Source organism: Haliaeetus leucocephalus, unplaced genomic scaffold, assembly GCF_000737465.1.
Source record: "Haliaeetus leucocephalus isolate CR32 unplaced genomic scaffold, Haliaeetus_leucocephalus-4.0 Scaffold173, whole genome shotgun sequence".
Lineage (NCBI taxonomy): Eukaryota > Metazoa > Chordata > Aves > Accipitriformes > Accipitridae > Haliaeetus > Haliaeetus leucocephalus.
The window spans coordinates 13,514,117-13,532,064 of NW_010972609.1; the positions used below are offsets into that span (position 1 = coordinate 13,514,117).

At 37.6% G+C, this 17,948-nt stretch overlaps 1 protein-coding gene across 1 annotated transcript in view; it reads right to left on the reverse strand.

The window, feature by feature from the left end:
* USH1C (Usher syndrome 1C (autosomal recessive, severe)) overlaps positions 1-14,565 on the reverse strand; it is a 46,706-nt gene extending 32,141 nt beyond the window's left edge. The window contains exons 1-8 of the mRNA XM_010563930.1: positions 14,497-14,565; positions 14,136-14,203; positions 12,025-12,168; positions 11,377-11,515; positions 2,689-2,797; positions 2,574-2,598; positions 1,784-1,841; positions 916-1,010 (exon numbers count right to left, since the gene is read on the reverse strand). Of these exons, the coding sequence (XP_010562232.1) occupies positions 916-1,010; positions 1,784-1,841; positions 2,574-2,598; positions 2,689-2,797; positions 11,377-11,515; positions 12,025-12,168; positions 14,136-14,203; positions 14,497-14,565 (707 nt within the window). The remainder of the gene's footprint in view (positions 1-915; positions 1,011-1,783; positions 1,842-2,573; positions 2,599-2,688; positions 2,798-11,376; positions 11,516-12,024; positions 12,169-14,135; positions 14,204-14,496) is intronic.
* Between the last annotated feature and the right edge of the window lie 3,383 nt (positions 14,566-17,948).

The window sequence follows — 17,948 nt, forward strand, 5'->3', positions numbered from 1 at the left end:
AAGCATCGAACACAATGAAGAATTACTAATTGCTTGCACATTTACTCACTGAACTGCGGTATACTGTATATATAATACAATGTTATTTTTCAGGATTACTTATTAGAAGCAAGTAGGATGTTTCAACCAGGGGCCAACATCTAGCCTGGAAACTTTAAGCTGCAGTCTAAGCTGGGCCCAAACACAGAAATTATTTTTGTAGATAATATATCCAGCAGGTGATGTTGAACCACCCCTTCAGGTCTGTAAATAATTTTTAAAACTTTAGATCTTCCAAATAATATGAAAGAAAAGTTATGCTTTTGAAAATATTCTGTGCAGTTCAATCTTGATAACTTCAACTATATATTCCTAAATATATAAGAAATCCTACAATATCCCTTCTACCCCAAAACCTCCATAACTAGCTTTTCAGCTTGGACAGGAGTCTGCAAAGCATCTGTTCATATTTCTAAAAATATTGCAAGTTCAACATTACTTTTAGGAACTAGATATATCTGTGTGATGGCTTCTCAGTTTTGAAAAGGGCCACAGAAAGCAGTCTAAGTTCAGGGAGTGAACTTGACACTGGACAGTGCTGAAACTTGCTACATCACACAGCAGCATTTAAAAGTATTTTAAAATGTAAAAGCATTTAGAAGATCCAATTCCACAACAGCTTGTATTATGTCACTTTCAGCCTGCTCTTATTTTAAAACCAAAAAAATCTTTTAAAGTCAGAACTTGTGACACAGGTATTTATGATTTGTCTAATAATACACAATGTATGCCATAGATATCCTCCTGTTCCAGTTTGCTTTCCTGAACCAGAGTGGATCTCCATTTTCCTGATATCGTATCAGTGAATGATGGAAATAACTGCCTTGGATGTCTCACTTAACAAACAGTGACATTAAGTAAGAAATATGTACCCACCTGCAACCCATGCCTTTTGTACCAATCAAGCTAATGAAGACTTTCTTCTCTTTATTGTCTCTCCCTCCAGAAGAAGCAAGGCCAGCAACACTGCCCTTTCCTTCCTGTAGGGGGATTAAAAAATGCTGCAGATGTTACTCTGTGTTGAACTCTATCAAGACTACTACAAAACTTCATAAAGCCAGGATCAAACCCTGCCAACATCAAGATAAGATTCCTTTGCGGTCCTGCTGGAGATGAATGTGAAGTACTGTCATTTCAGCAAAGCTGCATGGCTGAGGTGAAAGACTGAACTTATCTTTCTATTTAGAGAAGATTGTTTAAATAGTCAAACTGTCTTCAGAAAAGGGTGAAGGAAAATTAGAGGAAAGTGATATGGCAAAATAATCACTTAGATGTTCCGTGACAAAAGAGCTGGAAAAATACATGAAAGTACTCGCTATTTAATGAAGTCTTTCTTCCTGAAAGAAAAAGAACTGTAATTGTGGTCTCTCTTTCCACTGCTGCAACCCATAGAAGCCACTTGCATTCATACCTGTCATTCTTTCATTAATATAGCTAAGATAGGCCAAATAATCTATTAAAGATTTATACAATAGAACTATAGGCTGGTAAGGTAATAAGCTCAAGCAAAATAAAGTACCAATTAATGAGTAAAAGATATTTCATTTGTATCCTGCCCTTTCCTTACCTAATGATTTTAGAATCATTTCATATCACAGAAGATGTTTCTCCCAGAACACTTGTAACAAGATATCGCATCACAGAAATACATACAATAACTTCTGTGATAAGGTCAGAGGAGAAAGTGTTTCAGAACCATTACAGATTTCCCAGAAGATATCTTAATAAAATATTGATCTCTTACCCCAGAGTCTGACACAAACTGGTCCACATATTGCCATTTAAGGGGTTCATCTGCTGAACTGGAAAGAAAAAGTAATTTAAAATAACGAGGACAAAAATAATTGTGAATGTATTCAAGAAGCTGCTTTGGAATATGGCCTCCTATTTTGCATCCACAAGTTCCTTTGGATACCATTCACAACAACTGGTTTATTTTCCAGCAATTTAAATGGAACATCAAACAAGTATACAATTGTTTAGGCTAGCAAAGCTCGTCAAACATAAAATTGAGAAAACCTCCTCAAGTGAAACAATTTCGGGAAACTCTAAGAAAGGCTGTGAAAACAATCATAACAACTTGAACAGCTTATGTAAATGTCTATGCACAGAGACGCCTCCCACCATTACCATTTCTCAAACATTGCGCTTAAATTTTCAACTTTTCAACAAAAATTGAAAGAGGACAATAATTTGAAATTTTTCTAAGCTCTGAAGCAATCCTCAACTGTTATGTACATAGAGAAGCAGTGGAGCTCTCTGTTAAGGTAGGTGCATTGATAATGAAATTTCCAGGTATATCCACAAACAATGAGGAAATAGAAATTGGTTCATTTAAGTAGGCAACTGGCATAAGAAATCAGATTCATCAAACAAGACATCTCCCTGTTTATCACAAAGGACATGACATTTTAATCAGCTGCGGAGATGCCCATTCACACATTTTCAAATATACAGATAAACACAGAGGTTCTTTGGATATTGGCTATGTGAAATTTAATAATCTAATTTGTTTTCAAATTAAATACCATTACCTTTTGACAGGTATCATGCCAATATCTGAAAAAGAAAAATACTCTGTTAAGTAGCGCTTTCTACAGATCACCAGCAATCTTTAGTGATGCAGGTGATTTTTTTTATGTTACTTACGTCTTACTTTTATGGACACTATTTTCTTTGTGCGAATGAGGTTTATGACTTCTTCATGTGTGCATGATGAAATGGAATATCCATTGATACGAACTATCTCATCTCCAACCTCAAAAATGAAAGGGAGAAGAAAAAAATAAATCATGAATTAACATTAACAGGTTTTTAATCGATGATGCAATCTAGCAATCATTTTGATACAAGGGTTTGATAATGTCCTAAATACTTTTTGAATTTCAGGTAATGTCCAGATCAGATTTACCTGTAATTGTTTGAACTTAACATTTAACACCAGAAGGGCAGATTAATGGCCAAATAACAATTTTATAAATAATATCTAGTCTCTACACATCAGACTTGTACTCCACATACTACCTTAAACACAAGTGTCTGTATTTCAATTCAAATAATTTTGGAGTGATTTTCTTCCTCTACACTTCAGCAGTTTAAGTTTGCTTCTACCATATGTTCTCCAAGATACCTTAACTATTTTGATGAATAAGAAACTAAACTTTGTCTTATTACCTTGTCTGATTATGAGTTATTTTAATGGCATTTACCTCCATTAAAGGTGCAATTACTCTAATTAATTACAATAGTCATATACTAGCATAATGAATGCTTGTTCTGGGGTGCAGTAGCTTAAGCCTTCTTGGATCATCTACATTAGTTACAAAATTGCATGCTATTCACATGTGACACATTTTCAAGTGTTTCACAGCAGCAACCCATCATATACCATGGTTGAGAAGATGGTATCACCACCCTGCTGTGGCCTTCCCTCTTTTGTATGACATGAAAAAAGTGAGAAAACTTGAGACCAGGACAGAAACACAGAAGGAAGCTCCCACCAGATAGAAGGCAAGTCAATCACTTATTCCCAAGCTTACTCAGGCCTCCATGTGTATGCTATATATATATATATATATATATTTGGGCCCCAGGGGTGACAGGAAGCATAGTCAGCTACAGAACAGACCAAGAACATGCACTCTGAATAGCAGAGACAAAACTAGTGTTATCCCTGAGGCAAATTTAGATGAAGATAACTTGACTGAAGTGAGCAGTAATTTGTGCTCTGTCCTCCACCCTAAAGGATTGGCTCTGGGTTTCTGTACAGATACAGGCCCTCTTTGATTATCTTCCAAATCTATGTGCCTTTTGTCTCACAAATTGGGTATACAATGGACTGTATACCAGAGGTTTTCCACAGAGGTTTCATCTGTTGCGCAGGAAAATATGTAGGGGTTTTACTAATGGAAAAAAACCCAACAGATTAAAAAAAAACCCTAGATAACTAAGTGTATACTAGTGTAAAAGATAAACTTCATTGCCAGTGTGTACCACCTGCCTCAAAACAGTTCAATATTGTTCTGAACAAATCACAGAACATATCACAAAACTCTCGTGAAGGAATGAGAGCAGAAATACAAAACAACTGAACTATCCTCCAGCATCTTTATATTCATATACTGCACCAAAAAGAAGTAACATATCTGGAAGCAAAAGACTGTAAAAACAAATCTACGTGGTGAATTCAATTGATCTCCAAGACTCATTGTCTGATCCAAAACCAGGCCAGCCTTACACAGGAACTACATATGCCCTCATATATTAAGTAAGTATAAAGACCATTCTCTAGCACTGAAGACAATTCCTCCAGAGTAGGGTGGCTCTATGTAACCTGCTCTCTAGGAATCACCCCGGCACATGCTATCACCTGAACTGTGTAGGAATTGATCAACAATGCTTGCTGGCATAGACCAAAGGCCATACTGAGGACCACACTAACATTCAGGAGCAATCAAATGGCAGCACCCCAAGAATATTACCCACCAGTGTTCAATTTACTAGTGTAGAACAGACAGGGTGCCATAAGCTTTCAGCTGCTTCTATAAAATTTCAAATCTTATTTATCAGAATACACAAAAGAACTAATAGAACTAATGTTTATTTGGTGATAAAATGACAGTACATCACCGGAAACTTTTATTTCAAAAGGCTTCCCTTCCTCTAATATAAATCCAAATTTGTTTTGATATGACAAATAGACTAGAAATTTCCACGTTTCTATGAACTCTGCCTAATGATCCCCCTAGCTATGTAGACTGAGAAGGAATCAGTGATGGAAACATTGCCCACTTCAAGGCTGTACCTTATTAGCTGTTCAAGATAACACTGAAAAATGCAAGGCCCTGGCCAGAGCATCATAAGTAAAGACTTTTACCTAACATGAACCACATGACATGGCTGTGTGAAAACTAGTGCATAACTCTCTTCCATTAGGCAATTCAAATCAGTCCTCCGCACAGTAGGATACACAAATGATTACCAGGAAATGGCTCTAACAACAAACCATCAACAATACCCTCTTACAGCTCTGTACGTTGATCTCCACAAGAACACTTTGACTTTAGTGCTCTCCAGTAGCATTTCTTATGAACTACTGTGAATATTTATTATGTAAAATGTATCAAAATGCCACCCTGATAGTTGACAGGACTTTTCTGATTAACATCAACAGCCTAGGATTTTGTTCTTAATCACTGACACTTTGCATGCCTCCTCGCAAATATGTCCACTTTCACAGCAGCATTGTCCCTAGTTAATGATTGCCTAACATGTTCCACTTAAAGACTCAAGTTTCAAGCTGTCAAATTTCAGTTTAGGCTTAAATTTTCCATGCTGGTATCTGCACCTAAAGCAACTAGTTCTAAACAACAAAATTTGGGTGGAATGCATTGTCACACTTATTAAAAAAAAAAAATAAATCTACAATTAACTTTCTTGAGAGGCTCTGTGCTTTCACTTTAGGTTTGGAAAAGGTCCTTATACTACAAATTAAGAGCACAATTTTTACAATCTTAGTGCACATCTTTGTTGACTAAAAAGTTTAGGGGAAGAGGCAGGTTCATCATAACACATTTGGTGAAAGTTAGTTAATAGAAAGAGTCTGGCTATACTAGTTCTGATCTGGGGGGAACTTCCCTTTCATCCACTTGCATTGGGACTGCCCGTGCACCAGCCCCTGGTGCCAAGATCAGTTGTGAACAAGACTTTCAACTGCTGCTGCAAAAGATCAGAAGAATTATTTCTTCCAGAATGCAGGAGGCACAGGAGACTCACCAGGAACAGGAAGGGATAAAAAGCACCATTCAGCCCTAACCACCAAGGTGGTGCAAAAAAAAAAAAAAAAAAAAAAAAGCCATTGTGCAAAACCCACTATCTGCTTACAGAATTCAAGACTTTGTTGTAATATTCACAACAGTATTACAATAAACATTGTAACATTGTAATCTTTAATGCATTTGTTCAGACTGTGCAAGCGATTGACACCTTAGATAACTCTGTGACTCAATTTTATTTTTTTTAATATAACAGTATTTTTTTTTTCTTTTGAGCCAGATACTTCTACTCTCCCCCATAGAAAATTTCCAACTTTACTGTCACTGGAAGGACAGAAGGCAACACCTCCAGTCTTTGTCAGACTGAGGGAGTGATCCACTAAGGCCATACAGACTAAATCATACAGTATATCCACTGTTCTCTCCATCACACAAGTTTGATGTGCCTGAAAAAAAGTGAAGAATTCAGTCTAGCTCACCGAGGACTAGCTTCCTTGTACCTTGCTGATAGTTTTAGGGAAAAAATGGGCACAGCTGGAGACTCCTCATCTGGCACTGCACAGCTCAGCACCAAAAGCCTAAATTTGCATCACCACATTTATGTGAGAGGAGGGAGGGGAACTGCAAGTAGGAATTCCTCAGTATGGCCTATGTCTTAAAGACTGTCACATTAACACACACTGTGACCCTTGGGTGACAGGGCAGTGGGCATGCCATCACCTTCTGCCTTTTTTCATATGTAATAAGTATTATTGAATCTTCCTACTGTGACCTGTTCAGCTAAAAAAAACCACAAAACCAAAAAACAACAAAACAAGAAAGCACCCGCTTATCGTCTTCACTTCTTTCACAAACCTTTCTACTTCTTCTGGGAAGCGCCATATATACTCTGCAATAGCACACAAAACATTAACAACACGTCCACTGTACCAGCATAGCTCATATAGTGCAGTTTCCTCTCCACTGAACTTAGAGATTTTTATCTGATGACACAGCATCAGAAGACTACAAAAGCAAAGAAAACGCAATATGTGACTGTCCTGCAGGAGAGAATACACTTGCAGAGGCAGAACATGACTGTGGTCCCCAGTTCCTAACCAGTGGGACTGCTGCTCCACCTGCTGGACATCCAAAACTCTCACCCAGGGCAATGGCCTGTCTGCAATTTGCAGCAGTCCTGACTGTTTTCGTTTAAGCCAGTCAGATTTTTAACATGATCTTTAATAAGAGTGGAAATAGGTCAGTACTGAAGGCTTTTGAACATACAACCTGTGCTAAAAATGCAGAAAAAAAACAAGGAAACGCACATCGTGTCTACAGTTTAGTGTTGCACCCCTGATAGCTCTTGCTATGAAAGAACACTCACTTAACCAACTTGTTCCAAATGTTCAAAACTACATCCATCCACTCACCCACCCATCCCACAGGCCTGGCAGCCATGCCATTGCACTCCTCTTTCCCCTGCTAAATTCTAAGCTAGCTCCCCACCCCAAACCCAAGAATTTGGTCTAGAGCTGTTCCATTGCCCTCAATGCTTCAGGAAATCCATTTTAAGTAATGCACTTTTTAGGACTGGGATTAGCACTGGAAATGTGACTGTACTGCCAAGAAGCAAAATGGCTCAGAGAAGTCAGACTTGTGTCACTGTGCATAAAGACTCAATATCCTCTACAAGGATAAAGACTCTCAGCCTATTTAGGATTCTGCTGGTTATTCTAAGAAATGGTAAGAAAAGCGAGTCGCCTCTGCTTTTCAAAGGAAGGTTGAGTTCCTCTACAGTAAAATGCTCAGAAAGCTTCCTCCATTCCCATCTCTGGCCTCTCTCTGGATTATTTGCTTGCAAAAATAGCAGAAGTTTGTGTATAACTATTCAGCCTCAAGTATGCAATGTTGACCTCATTTGATCTACCTAGACTCTGCTGCTGATCTCATATTTTTTGGTGGTTGGGGTTTTTTGTTTGTTTTTAATTTAGTTCAAGATCCCTCCTTTACTCACATCTTCCGCATCATGCAGGCTATAACAGACCCTGGAGCCTGGGTTTGCACAAACTCAGCTTTTTAAAGGGGTAACCTAACCTACTGTTATGAACTGCAATGCCATAACACACAGAAACATCCCAGTTTTAGGACTGCAAATGGCAGTGCCATTTGTGAGTGTCCATATAGCTTCTGTATCAGCAGAACTAGTGTTGTTCTGAGGATGTCATCATTCATTAAGCAAGTCACATCTGTTAGTATTATATCATCTCCCTAAGAGGCACACAATTACAAAATTACAAATGCAGCCAAGATCATATTTTATTTTTTCCTCCCATATGAGAATGAGCTTTTCCCTTACAGATATTCTTAATATTCCTCTTTGCTGAGTTTCAGAAATGAAATGAAAATACAGTCTAATACTCTTCACTCATCTGAATGACTTTTCTGTTACTAACTGACAATGTATGACTGAAGGTGCTTTAGAAATACCTGTCCAGGCTAAACTACAGGAGACATAGGCATGTAACAAACTGCTTTCTCTTTAGGACACTTGAACAGCTTTTCTTGCAAAAGAGTGTCCATACACTGAAGTAATTAATAGTTATTTTCATATATTTTGTTACTTTTGTACTGGTATCACTGTATACCAACCTTCTGAATCAGAAGCAGTAGAGATAAAAGTCTGCAGGATTGAGCAGGGTAGAACAGTAACAATTATTTTGTTATTATATATCACTGTTTCCCCTTTCCCTATCAAACAGGGAGATGATGGACTGTCAAAAGAAAAGCTGCAAACCTAATTTTTCCCCAAGTAAAATGCCTATTATTTGTAACTTTTAACATAAGAAATATAATATTTAGTGCTTCCAGGAAATTGAAGCATTTTTACATAACACCACCACTGTTTCAAATTTCTCATTTTGTATACTTCTTCCACGTTCATCACTCATACCAATCTCCAACTCTTTGTATTCAGCAGAATCCCCACAGACATAAGTATCAGAAAGTGGGGGATGGGAGGGGTGGGGAGGGTGGGAAGATGAAGTACATTTCTTCATGAAAGGACAAAACACTTGCCTTCTAGAGAAACTGTAGTTAAAAAAAGGTCAAACTACAAATGCCTCAGTAAGCCTTCAGAATTATTCAATTATTGTAGCATAACTTGGAAACTACTTCAAGGAGAAATCATGCAAAATTAATTTGAATTTTTTAAAAAAGCAGTAGGATGTAAAACTGATGGTATAATAGAAGATCATTATACCTTTCTCAGACAGCATTTTTGGGATAGAAAATGTGTAGAGATTTAGTCAAATAAAGCAGGTGGGTGAAATTTCAGAAGCAGTTGGCTTTACTGTGAGACAGCAATTTAGAACAATGGACTGCCTGTCAGCTCTTGTTATTCAGTGGGGTTCAGAAAGTGCCTGGTGCCACCTATTATGAAGGCACTTTAGGCTGAGCTTTAACAGAACATATGAAAAAACTCAAGTCAGACAGTTACGTGAGCTGTGAAGCACCATCTATTCATATTAATACATACAATCTAACTTTAATAAAGTCATAGTCAGTCTCAAGCATATTTCCCCCTTATTGTCCCTACTTTGTCTGCCCAACTCCAACCACATTCTGAGTTGCAGTACAATTTGCACAAGCCAGCCCAAAGATCCTTTACAATCCCATTTTCTGTCACCAACATGTAGTACAACAGCCTCAGCTACAGAAAGCCAGTACGGCCTTTTTGCATACTGAAAATTGACATCCTTACAGTAGCCCAACAACTGAGCATAACTCCTTATCTATCATGTCAATACATTAGTCTGGAACAAGCAGAGAAGCAGAGCTGCAACACAGCATTAAGATGAACGTACTAGCATGACAGTTTAAGACAGTGGCTATTAAGTCCTTTATTGCTCAGCATCATTAATGCATTCCAGTATTTTCCAGGAGATGTTTTCAAAAGCCATGTAAGTGACTGGTCGTTGTCTTTTTCTCAGTTTTCTAGCAGTGGAGGAAGGATGCAGCTGGAATCTCTCTACTGAGCTGATCACAATCCAAGAACAACTCTCTTGTCTACACTTCCCATTCTCACTGTGCAACATAGCACACAAGGTACACAAGCTTCTGTAGTGCAAACTCTAGGAAGGTACATCGATGTCCTTCTCTGGAGTTATCCACTAGCAAATCCCATACTTAGAAGTAGGCTACCAACACATCCAGCACAGTGTGATGTCCTATGCCATGCTCTCAGTTCTAACTAAATACAGAATTTGTGGGGGCATATTCCCTGAATTTGTGGTTTTGTTGTAAGAAGGAGCTTCTAACAGCATCCAGGGAGCCAGTCACGTGCCTGTCCAGAGCAGGCCGCCAGAAGTTGGGACTAATTCAATAGTGAATCTGAATTAGTGCATGGGATATATAGGTATGAATGCACAAACAAAAGGGCACATCCATGTATGCAGACAGGAATATTTAAATAAATTTTAGAAAGCTCTCAGCATGAATTATACAAACATGGAAACCTAACTTTGACTGCCTTGTTGACAGAGCTTTTTTCTTTTTTTAATCTAAGAGAGTCATGGGGTTACACTGAAACATATCTACAAAACACATTAGTTTAATTAAACACTGTAATGAATCATGCTAGTCTAATACATCTTGAACTAGAATATAATCCTTAAACATCAATACGTCCAGCAACTATTCAGTCGACAAATTGAAATTAGCCAGGCATATCAGCCTTTCTACTCAAACACAGACCTTTAATACACCTTATCAGATTCAAAAGCATACAAAGATGCAGATATTTGCCATAGCAATGGCTCACTTCTCTCTTCACCAAGGTATATACAAGCAAAAAATGACACGTTCAAAAAAACCAAACACCCCAAACTTCATTAATACAAATTGCATAAGTACCAATTTAGAAAAAATGTGTTTCTATACATAATGATTTTTGCCAGCCTTGTTACAGTTCACGTATCTAAAATTCAATCACTGAAAGTGCAATTCCATGCAGTACAAAGGATACTGGAAATGGTTAAAAATAGGTTCTTTCTTTTATGCACTTCCATTGCATAAACCAAAACCCCCAGCATTTATACATGAAGTTCAAATAAACGTTTCATTACACAAATTATATCTGTGCAAGGTGGAATTATCATTCTTAGTATTTATATGCTCTGTTCTACATTTAATCAGAATTTGGCAACTTAAAACACTTTTCCACAGTCTAGTTAGAGATCTTTCTTTCCACCCGCTTACATCTAACTGTTGCTACTCATTAAGTATAAACACTCCAGAAAGTCCTTCTATCTTCAAAAGTTATCATATCCTAAATGCAAAAAAAAGTTTACATATCATGAAAATTGGTGAATAGGAAAATATAATTTTAATGACTTGATTCACCATTGGTATAATGGTATTTAATATGGCACTGGCTTATATATTTTATGAATTTTATTACAAGTGACAAAGAGCTTAGCAATAGCTATTTCTAAATATTAAAGAACAATTCTTACTGGCTGCTTCCCTAACATTGTAGCAAAAGGCTTTCTGCAGACAGCAGCCATTAATATAATTTTATTACCTGAAGTCCGACATTGTCTGCCTGTCCTCCTTTAACTAACTGGGAGATGAAGAGGCCACAGCTAAATTCCACTCCACCTCTCACACTTATTCCAAGTCCTTCAGGATGCGAACGATCCAATCTCACCTCTTTCAGCTTTCTGCAAAAATAGAACATACTTGACTATTCAGCTGCATAACACTTCGTGGCAATAATGTTTCATATGAAGGTTACACATTATTTTTCTCTTATAACATTTAGGCATGAAAAAAAGCAAGCTGACTGAAGTTTGGACAGATGTGTGTTAGCTAAAGCCATCAAGTATTTTTCACAAGAAAAGACATCTGCAACCATTGAAGCTGTCTGCTTCTAACGGGTTAGAGCTACAAGAATTTTTTTTTATTATTAAATGCAGGAAAAATGAGAAAAAGATTGTTTCACCTGGAAAGCATCGCTTTTGACTCCCTTACACTGCTTTTATTAGATTAAGCTGCTTGGCAACCAATTTCAGGTAGCTCAAAATTGTTCTTCTAGCAAACATAGCAAAGGTAAAAAAATTATGCCCAGCTCTACACAGGTGAGTGATATTTTACTTGAAGTTTGTCTGAAAACTCAGTCAGTATTTCCTGTTTGTATTTAACTTAGCTGCATTGTTCTGCATTCTCTTACCGTGATCTTTTGGGTGTAAGCTGATCATATTCCACCTGATGTTTTAATGGGATAAGTGGGCGGATAGCATCAAATAGAGGCAATCTGCTGGGTTCATTAATCACAAGTTTTAGGTCCCCCACAAGCACTGGGAGATTCATAGATCTATAAAAACACAGTGAGAAAACAAGCACAGGTAATCAACACACCAACGCAAAGCATCATTTAATAACTTGCTGTACATGTGGCTTCAATGTTTGCATGCCCCTTCAACCTACTAAAAAAGTTACTTATGCAGATACTGGTTTAACCAAAGCCAAATAGCCTCTGAGAAAGCAAGCCTTCCATAAGCAAAGAATAACAACAACTACCTCCTTCAAAATAACTGAAATCTCCTAAATATTGCCTTTAAGGTCACACACATTACTTTTACAGATGACATCTTTAATTTCAGAGTCCCAAAAAGTTATGGAACTGTTTGGAAATAACTTTCTAGATCAGATATACCTGCCTACCAGATTTTTGTTTCCTTACTAGTTAGCAATCCTTCTAAGTGAATCTAGGTTACAAGCTCCTTCCTCTTCTGAACTTCGGGGACTGACAAATTGTTTTCATCCAGGAAAAAAAATCATGAAGCTCAGTAACTAGAGCAAAGATTTGTTTTAAATTTTAAATTTTTTTTTCCAATCAAAATTGAAGGGCCATCAACCAATAAACAAAATCTACAGAAGTTAAACCACTGTGACCATCTGTCTTATGAGAGCTAGGCAAAGTAGCCTCCTTGATATTGTCAGCACTGAGATAGTTAGAGGTCTAGAAAGTGTACTTTGTTGCCCAGCTGCAAGAGTGGAAGAACAGCTCCCTAAGGTTCAGTGGAGCTATTCCTACACAACCTCCAGTTAAACTTCGGCTATGTTATTTGCTGTTCCCTCTCTTAAAATTTACATTTCCTGGCATACAATATTTCTGAGGCATATGCATTGACAATATGGATCAGGAATGCATATTACATGGGATTGGAGGTCAAATACTTTTAGAAATGCTATTCACAGTGAAGCAGACATTCAACGTTAATTCCAACAGCAATTGCACATATTTTTGCCCTGGAATACTTCATATTGTATTCCAAAAGAGTGATACATCATCAACATATATTCACAGAGATATTGGAAGTTTTGCTCAAGTCATTGCAATTTTGGAAATTGAAGAAAAGTTACTATATGCATTGTTAATTTTGTAACTGCAAGAAGATTTTAAATAATTAAGAGCTACTGAATCAACCAGCTTTCCAAACAACAGGCTTTATGAATGGATTAGCAATTAGACAGACATGAGTGAAACTCAATCAGATATGCAGCTGAATACACCCATAACTATAGCTTAGTGCGAACATCAGATGGAAATGTCTACGTTTCACTCAGCTGAGATGCTATTAATTAAAATATGAATGGAAACAATGTCTGTCAGAGCCACTTGTCTATGATGAGTGGAAAATACATTCTCATCTTCTGTGAAAAACAACGGATCAGACACTGATCTCATTTGCAATGATACAGGTCCTAAGCAATGGTGGTTTAAACCAGTTCAGTAAAAGGATTGGTAACATGCCTAGCACCTTACCATTTTTTTCCCATTATGTCATAATAAGACAGAGTTGTTCACCATGCCAACAGATTCCCAGACTAAATTTTTTCAGCTTTCAGATAAAAAAGTTGCAAAGAATTTTTTACCTGAATAGTTAGCAAGAATCTTTGAAAAGCAAACTCAATGAAAGCCTCTGTTGCAAGTAAGCATTATTTGGAAATATTAATGAATTTGATTAATGCTCTCTTCCTGTTTCCTAAGAACAGTTTTATAATCCAAGTGCTTCCTCCCCGCCCCCAATACGAATCCACCAAATTCTTTTACAAAACTGCCAAGTCATAATTTCTGGGTGATTACAGATATGCTCCTTCTGTGTCTGCAAGCTACACTGTAAAAGGATAAGACTTCATTAAACAAAATAAAAACTATCACTTCAACTGCTTTTCTAGTAGCATGTAGAAAGACCACTTAAAATCTTAATTATTCACTCTTCACATTTAAAAGCATTAGTAAAATTCTACACAGGCATATATAAAGCTAGATCTTACTGGTGGTACATCCGCAGCACATCATAAAGGTAATCCTTTTCCGCTTCATTGTCAATTAGTAGATTAACCTGAAAACCCAAGAATATTGTTCTAAATCTCTGACTAAATAGCCACAAATATTGAACATACAAGTCATTCACAAATTCTTAAGCCATAGAGCAAAGATTTCAATAAGACTTTTTTTTTTTTAAAGATAAACACATTTTTGCAGTAGACTATTACATCACAATGTGAAACTTATAACAAGACTTTCTAAAATTAGCATTACAACAATTGGGCAAGTTGGTAAATACTGATGTATTCTCTATGCTACATTTCCCTCAGCAGTAATATTATTACAATAATATGATATTTGCCTTACCTGATAATCACTGTATTGTTGAATAAATGTTTTCAGAAACCTTTTTGGCCATTCATTAATATAGCACATGCTGTCACAGATAAAACCACCACACTGAGATAATTATAATCTATGTTCTGTCATCCAAACCACTGATTTCAGGATCTCACTTGTAACATTATGCAAACTGCTACACTACTGTTTCTCTTTGCTCCAGCTCTTAACTGACAGAACTTGCTAGTTATTCTTTCCTCCCCCACTAATAGTACATTTACTTAAACCAGTGTCATATTACTATGCCTGCTCTTGGATAATTACAGTAAAATAAAGCAACCCCCCCCCGCCCAAGAATTCTTATATGAGTTCAATTTATATTCAGTGACACCGAGACCCCTGCTGATCTTACTTGGAGTGAGAGGTCACATCACATTACTTTTACATTTGGACAAGCTCAACGTTTAGGAAAACAATTTACATCTGACCTAGAGGCTAATATTACTGTGACGTGAAGTCTGAGGACCAATTTGCATACTTAAAGAAAGGCCCTTTCTTTCTAGAATTGCAATGGTTTGTGTTATATTCTAAACTAAATACACGCTTCATATTCCCTTTGTCCCTTTTGGCTCTCTAAGCCAGCAAGACTCCACATACAGGTGGTTTTCTGTTACGTCTCCTCTGGAAAAAGACACTTTCAAAACACCTAAAGGCCAAAAAGCTACATGCAGGACAAGATTGCTTGACAGCAACACTACTGAGTAAACCAATTTATTCATAGTGAATTTCAAAACACAGAAGAAAAAGTCTGCCTTGAAAGGAAATAAAATGTTTGCAATCAAAACTGACTGGTTCACCAATACTGTACACAGACTCAAGGCAAGGTGATACATGTAAAACTAAGTCCAACATCCATTTTTCCCTTCCCCATCAGGAAAAATACAACATATAAGTCAGCTTTGGTTCTGGTACACAGAACTCAATCCCTAGTGCTAGCTAAGATACAGCAGGAGCAGTGTCTCATGAAGAACATTAAATAAGCGCATCAGCCCTACGCAGCAAAGAGCAAAACCATCATCATTTTTTCTCCTGATTGGGAGAACAGCCGGTAACAACGTTACATTTTCTCCTGATATGCTAGCTGAAAGACACATCTCCCACTCCCTCTCAGGAACTGCAGGGGCATATCTAAATTCTGCCACTTCTTCTCACAAAACATTCAGTCCTGTTTGATTCCTGCACCAGCAACTTGCTGGTACTCTAACAAAAACAAACACCCAAGTAACTTCTTATATATTCAGAATGCTACAGCTAGGTTAATCTTCCTGGGCCATCTCTCTAATTAGGTCATTCTTCTGCTGCTGCCTTCTGTTCCATCAATTATCACTTCATTGTAGCCACCTGCATCTCTTGCCATTTTCATAATTCATTAACTCCTTAGGACAGAGTCTTACTTTAGACATACACTTTACCTCAGCTTATCAACAGCTTCTAAGAGCTCACTCTAATTTCACAAATCCTAAAAGAACATGCCCCCACATGTTAAGAAAAAAAATATTAAAAAATCAGTGGTAACATAATGTAATTTGGATCATAGAAGTATTTTAGTATCTCTCTATTTCTCAAGACAATAACTGTGGAGGTATGGGATAGATGATTTCACAGCTTTTAAACCAAGAATATTAAAAAACCATCTGGACACGGTCCTGGGCAACCTGCTTGAGGTGGCCCTGCTTGAGCAGGGGAGTTGGAGCAGATGACCTCCAGAGGTTACTTCCAACCTCAAACTTTCTGTGATTATTTAAGGGTATCTTCATAGTAGCTGTGTAGTTTACAATCCTAGAACACAAACAGAGAGTTGCTTATGCTCTATTTCTCACTATATAAATTGCACTGTTTTTCATAAAATTAATAAGGAGTCATCACAAAAACTGCACCTACATACAAAAGAAAAATAAAATCTGGCAACACGTCTATATAAGCTTATTCAGCAGAATAGAAGTTGGGGGGGGAGCACTTTTTGGTGCGGAAAATATTCAGATTACAGTAATGCACTACTGTAGCACTAGCCCAATCTGTCAGCTTTCAAAGAATAATATAAAGTTCTATTTAAACTACACAGCCTCTGAAAAACTGAGGGAAATGGAAGAACTGGCCAATATATTTGCATTTATTATATATTTTGCATTGCTGCTTGGTTGATAGGGAGAACTGATTAAAATTACTAAGAAAAAAATAATATGGAAGCAGCAGATAATTGAGGAAACTCAGATCCTGTGGCTGAGCATTTTCACTGTTTCGATACAGAAAAAGTATCCAAGACATTAAACTTGCCACAGAATCCACTAGAAGCAGGATGATACAAAATAAAGAAAAGACCTGTTCCAGTATCCTCTTACTCAGATGAAGTTTTCACTCAGATATGCATCTTACTTATTGCACCAACAAACACTGACAGTAAGTCTTACAGTATTGGGGTGGGACTAGAATGATTTATGAGTTATAGCAGCAGTGAAAGGGAAAAGGTTTAAAGTTCAAGATGGTAACTATTTGCCTAGGAACCAGAGTCTTTATAGATACGTTGTACAACCCAGTGCTGAGTTACACAGTAATAGGTAGCAAGGCAGAAATAACTTTCTAGATGGCTGTAGTCATCACTACAGAGTACCCAGGTCCTTAATGTTTTTGAACTTCAGTTTGCCATACAGGTGTTTTTTTGCAGCCCTTCTACTTCATTTCAACAATTCTTTGACGGTTTTATTACCAGGTGATACTTCTATAAAACAGAACATTGCACTACTTAGAAGAAACTCCATTCCCCAGCTGACCAAAAAAACCCAACGAACCTCCCCTACAAAAAAAAAAAAAAAGGCACCACAAAACAGTACTGAAAACTTTAGTGTGAGAGAGTCTTAAATGGATATGGAAAAACATCTCTTAGATGTGTAAACTATTCCTTCCCCTCCTGTCCTTAAATAGAGCTTTTTGAGCTTACTTTGCTCATAGGATTTTGAGCTCTATTGAGCACTTATTTGACTGGGTAAATGTCAAAATGACGTGCCACGCAGACTGAGCCGCTCCATGTATCAAGTGCATTTGCACATGACTGCACATGCACAATTGCACTCGTGAATGCGAAGGCGGAGCCGAAGTCTTCTGAGCAGCGGCTGGCAGGTCGCAGGACCGCGAATGTGACCCGCCTGGGCCTGGACTTCAGCACCTGCACTTTTGCCATCCCTGAACTGGACTGGGTGCAACATTTTTTACACGACACTAAAATAAAGTTAACTGTAGCAAGCCCTGAAAAAGCTCACGCCCGGGGGAACGTTCTTCCTCTTCTGTCCCTGCCTTTTCAAGGGCTGTAAGTTTTACAATCGCCCTCTCACAGCTGGCTGCCGCCCTCTCTTCCACGCCATTGGGGCGGCAGCGCCAAGCACCCCGAGCTTCCCCCCCTTCCCCGCCGCTCGCTCTGGCACACA